General features: G+C 48.3%; 1 protein-coding gene across 1 annotated transcript; it reads right to left on the bottom strand.

Moving 5' to 3' along the window:
* Positions 1-2,980: 2,980 nt before the first annotated feature.
* On the bottom strand, positions 2,981-5,050 carry LOC119371646 (uncharacterized). The gene has a single exon (XM_037642092.2). It carries the CDS (start codon positions 5,048-5,050, stop codon positions 3,014-3,016), a length of 2,037 nt encoding a protein of 678 aa, XP_037498020.2. The 3' UTR covers positions 2,981-3,013.
* Between the last annotated feature and the right edge of the window lie 627 nt (positions 5,051-5,677).

Raw genomic sequence — 5,677 nt, 5'->3', positions numbered from 1 at the left:
CCCTTTCTGTGTGTGCTCACTTCAGTGCGATCGATAGTTGTCATCAGCTTGCATTGCACTTAAATCTAGTTTTAATTATTTTCCTGCAGTAAGACCTTGCTCTGGTATCTGGTCGTCAAGAAAAATGCATTCTCAAACTTTAATTGTGTCTAGCGTGTGTGGGGGTGGGCTGCTGCCGCTCTCTAAAGGCCGAACGCGTACGCAGTTTGCAGCTTACAACCTCAACTTACCCGCCAGTATTCGTTAATCAGAAGCACGCGAGACACCGCGAACACATGGTTTAGGTCACTTTGTCAAAACTCTCCTTGCACACAGAATAAAGCATCTGTATGCAGCGAAGGCCAATTTATTCTGTAACTAAATGCCACAATCAGCAGGCGCGCTGTTATGCAGTTGTTTTCTCACTGCCTGCTTGCTTCCCTTCCATTACATGCATTGTACGCTCTAACCATCTTCCCCATTCGACGCACATTGTGCCTAAACAGCATTTGTAAAAAAGTTAGCTTAATGATTTCCGAGCCGTTTATTTCACTTCCCGCTATCACATGTTTTCGGCGTCGCAGATAACGTCTTCCTGTATCATCTCGACCTTTACCTCAGCGTTTCAACAGCCAGAAAACGTGCGGTGCGGCATGATTAAGCCATGAGTGGCCGAAGCTGCCCAATTTATGATGTTTCGTTGCCACTTTACTAAAGTGCTTTCCCATGTCGAGGACAGCAAAGATCATTGGTGGCACCAGACGGACATTACCCTTAGTTTTGACAATGAGTGCGGCCTACAAATTAAACATTACAGCCCAAAGCGCTTAGACACACTTAGTCATAAAATGTTAAACCGTAAGCAGTTCTGGAAAGGTATTCATGACAGCTGCGCAGATGTGAGATAATTTGTGCGGCGCCGTTCAGTATAAACGTTTCGACTTAGTCTAGCTGTTCACTACACGCGATGCGCGCGGCCCATGGCTACGTCCGATTGTTCTGTGCCGATTATTTACGCGTTCACAAAAGTAAGATTGCTGAGGAAAACGTTTTCGTTGCGCAATTTTTTTTCTTTGCTCTTTTTGTTGTTGCCTACCTCCAGAAGCTACTGTCATAGGCTGAGGATCTTCGCGACACCTGCGAGGTCTGCTTGCATTGCTTTAGGCTCCTCAAGGAAAACCTGTCTACATCTAACCGCGATGAGGTAGACCAGGCATTCCTTCAGGAAGAAGAAGCGGTTGATATCTTGAACAGGCGCGCCCATCTTTCCTCTGATGATTTATAGGCGAGGTTGTAGGCTGCAAACTGTTTACACGTAAGCCGTTTAGAGGGCGGCAGCAGCCCGCTTTTGCACACGCTAGACACAAATAAAATCTGAGAACACATTTTTCTTGACGAAAAGCCACCAGAGCAAGGTTTTGGTGCAGCAGAATAAATAAAACTGTGATTTACACACAATGCAAGCTATTAACAACCATCAGTCGCACTGAAGTGAGCACTCACAGCAAGGGTAACTTTGGCCAGTTATATCTCGTAAACAAAGCAAATGAGGACATATGATATTAAAACCGTGTGTTCATTGACATAAGCGCTCTTCGACAAAAAATTGCCGTCAAAATTGAGACCGGAGTTTTTTTTTTATTTTATTTTTTGAAAATGTACTTTTTTGAAAAAACTCGCTTCTTTAACTATTTTTTTCTTTTTTTGCGCTGCCCGTAGGAAAATGATCTTCCGTATAAATGTTGCAAAGGCTCTTTTCTATAGTTGACACTGTTTTCAAGTTTCTGTTCGAAATAGTAAAGGCGCCAAGGCGCCTCGAACTTAGGACCCTTTTTTGATTTCGGCCGTGTTTGCCATTTTTTCACATTTTCTTCTTTTTGAGGACGGCATAAAAATACCATGGATGTAATTCACAGTAATGCGTATTAAAACCAGCAAAAGAAATTTTCGACACATCATTTATAGTTCGCGCTAAATTCGGCCGTGAAATCCCAAAACATTGCAGTGAGCAAAAACAGGAGGCATGCGCCGCCACCTTCAAATATTTTTTTGGCGCGCTGGGAGCGTTCCTTGGAAATAAAATTTTCAGTTCCGTGCACTTTGAATGTGCCCACACAACATATAAAAAACCCAGGCAAAACAAAAAATGCGACCGGACAGGCATGTTCGATCTCTCGTGGAATCACCCAGCAGGATCTCGTTACAGAATGCCCGCAATACGAAGAAAGCGCGCTCAACTGAGTGATCGATTGAATAGCCTCGATAGACGAACACTCACAAGAAGAAAATTGCTTGGATCGTGACCACATCCTGATAATCAAAGACGCGCAGTGAGAACTGTTCGGTATTTTGTTAATGCACAATAGCTTATGATTTTCATCATTGGTTCCTTTTATAGTACTGTGTTATTGTTGAACATATTTCACAATTGCGTTATACGTAATTGCATAGAAAACTATCTGTACGGACTCTATCCGAGGTAATCTATATGACCACTTCGTATGTGTTGACGGAAATGAACAACTTAAATACCTAATATACCTACTTTTCTCGATCAACATCCGCAAGTTGTAATTAACGTGAAAGAACGCATGTCAGTTGTCTCTTTTTAACCTTGTTAAATAATATTTGTTGCCCTGTGTACCTGCATAGTAAAAGTAAAACCTCAAATATTATGTGGACTACGATCTTTGTAAAAAAAAACGAACTTGATTGAATTGTATTTTGTGTGAGTTGTGAACTGCCGCTAGTTGTGCTATGCCAAGTTTTTTTCCCCGGTCAGTGCATCAGCTTTTTATTGCATAATTTCTAAATGGTGAACACGCAACTGTTGAATAGTGGTTGGGCTGTAGGGCGATTATCAGGCAGCTAATTTACCTTTAGTCGTACCTTTTCTTGACATGTAACAATTTGCAAACAAGAAAAATGAGATTAAATGCCCGTAGTGGTGGTGGTGGTGATATCTTTATAGCTCCCAGAACAAACAAAAAAAAATAATAAAGAGGGGACCAGTACGAAGACTGGTTGCGCTATTTCAGAGGAGGTCGGCGGGGATCCCTTGGGATACCGCAGCCTCCACCGCGCGCTGGATGAGCCGGCGTTGGTCTTCTGGCTCGGAGGTACGCAAGAGGGACTCCCACGACTCTGGAGTGTTTGTGTTGTCTGTGTTGTAGTGCGTGCACGTCCACACCATATGTGTGAGTGTCGCCGGATATGAGCAATGTTTGCACCTTGGCGCTATCCGTTCCGGAAAGATTCTGCTGTATAAGAGGGGGTGTGGGAAGCTGCCTGTCTGTAGTTGGCGCCATTGGACGGCCTCACGTCTTGTTAGATCGTGGTGTGCAGGGGGGTATACGCATCTTCCGAGTCGGTAATACTGGAGGATGTCCGTATAAGTGGTGAGTAGTGAGTCGCGCGGCATAGTTGTATCAGGGGAAGCGGCGCGGTGAACCCTACACTCGGCTCGGCAGCTAAGATCTCGGGCGAGTGTGTGCACCTGGGCGTTTCCGCTCAACGACTCGTGGGCTGGAGCCCAAAGGAGTAAACGGGATGTAGAAGAGGGGGGAGCAGAAATTATAATGTGTAATGCCTGGCGGCAGATGCGGCCGGCATCGTAGTTGCGGATGGCTTGTTGAGAGTCACTGATGACAACTTTGGTAGTAGAGTCAGCTAGCGCAAGCGCGATGGCAACCTCTTCTGCTGCGGTGACCGTTTCTGTTTTGCGAATGCTGCATGCTGTGTGCCAGCTACGGTAGGGGGCGAGGGCCACCGCCACCATCGCTGGCTTCGAGGGGTGGTAAGAGGCGTCCGTATACGTGACGTCTGGACGTCCGCTGAAGCGCTTCTCGAACTGACGTGCCCGGTCGGCCCGTCTCTCGGCGTGGTGTTCCGGATGCATCCGCTTGGGAATGGGAGGGATGCAGAGACTTCGACGATATTCTGGTGTGAGGTCTGCATAGTTGGGGGCCGCCCTCGTTGGTGAGATCCCAATTTGCTGCAGTATCGCTCGGCCGGCGTGTGTGAGTGACAGCCGCTCATATTGGGCGGTGAGGGTAGCTTCAATCAGCTCGCTCACTGTGTTGGTGATGCCGAGAGCCATAAGCTTGTGAGTGGCTGTGGACATGGGAAGACTCAGGGCCGTTTTGTATGCTTTACGAAGTGTCGCCTCTAGCCGTTCGCTTTCGGCGCGGGTGAGACGTAGGTAAGGTGCAGAGTAGGTGATGCGGGAGCAGATGAAGGCTTGGACGAGGCGCAGGAGGTTGGACTCTCGCATACCTCGGTGTTTGTTGGAGACTCGCTTGAGAAGGCGTCCGATCTGTACAACCGACTGGTCGATGCGTTGGAGCGAAATAGTATTGCTGCCGTTTGCCTGTAAGTGCAGGCCTAGAATCCTGATGTGATCCGTTCGAGGGATGGGGTTACCTTGGACCTGGAGGTTCATCTCAGGAAGTACCTTTGGTGCACGTCGTCCTGGGGACGGGATGATGATGTACTCTGACTTAGTCGCCGAACAGCTAAGGCCAACTGTATCGAGGTACCTACCGACACGATCGATGGCGGTCTGGAGAGCCTCTTCGATCTGGCCGTCGCTGCCCTGCGTGATCCAAAGAGTCAGATCGTCAGCATACAGGCTGTGGTGTAAGTTGGGGATGTCAGCCAGAAGCTTAGGTAGTCCTATCAGTGCGACGTTAAAAAGCAGCGGTGACAGAACGGAGCCTTGTGATGTGCCGCGGTTGCCAGGAGAGACGATGCAGGAATTTGCCGTGCCGACGCCCAGTTTTATTTTTCGGTCGGTGAGAAAGTCTCGCACGTATGCATACGTACGATGTCCGACGCCAAGGGTCTGTAGTTGTCGAAGAATCGCTTCGTGGAGGACGTTGTCGAAAGCCTGGGCAACATCGAGACCAACAATGACTTTTGTGTCAAGGGTGCGTTGCATGACGACCTGGTGATGAAGAAGAAGCATAACGTCCGGCGCTGCTAGATGAGGGCGAAAGCCGAACATCGTGTCTGGTAGGAGGTGGTTGTCTTCGAGGTAGCGAAGGAGTCTAGTCTGGATCACGCGTTCCATCAACTTCCCCACACAGGAAGTGATAGAAATGGGGCGGAGGTTGGCCAAGGTGGGTGGTTTTCGCGGCTTAGGAATAAAGACTAGATCGGCGCACTTCCATTCTTTCGGAATGGTACCGCTGCCCAGCATTCTTGAAGGTAGTCGGTGAGGGCATGAATAGAGGCGTCGTCTAGATTCCTAAGCATTGTGTTAGAAATGCGGTCGGGGCCTGCTGCTGAGTTGGTCTTAAGGCGATTAAGTTCTGCTCGGACTTCAGCTAAAGTGATCGGAGCGTCTAAGGTAGGATTGTCCGAACCCTGATAAAAGGGGAGGCTGGTTGCCGGTTCGGGCCGAATGTAGGTGTCAATTAGCTCTTGTTTGAGCTCATCTGGCGTGCCAGGATACAAGTGGAAGATTCGCTCTAGCTGTTGGCGTGCTTGGAGCTTTCCTCCAGCTGGTTCCAGCAGATGTCTGAGTAGGCTCCACGTATTTCGAGTGTTAAGGGTCTTGTTCATTTGGCAACAAATGTTGTACCAGCTCTGCCGGGTGAGTTCGATTGCATAGTTCTCTATGTTTGTGTGGGCGCGTGCCAGCCGACGGCGGATATCGCGGTCCCATTTTCGAGTGGACAGCAGGGCCTCGAGCGAC

Source organism: Rhipicephalus sanguineus, chromosome 10, assembly GCF_013339695.2.
Source record: "Rhipicephalus sanguineus isolate Rsan-2018 chromosome 10, BIME_Rsan_1.4, whole genome shotgun sequence".
NCBI classification, from domain to species: Eukaryota; Metazoa; Arthropoda; class Arachnida; order Ixodida; family Ixodidae; genus Rhipicephalus; species Rhipicephalus sanguineus.
This window is presented reverse-complemented; position numbering and strand designations above follow the sequence as displayed.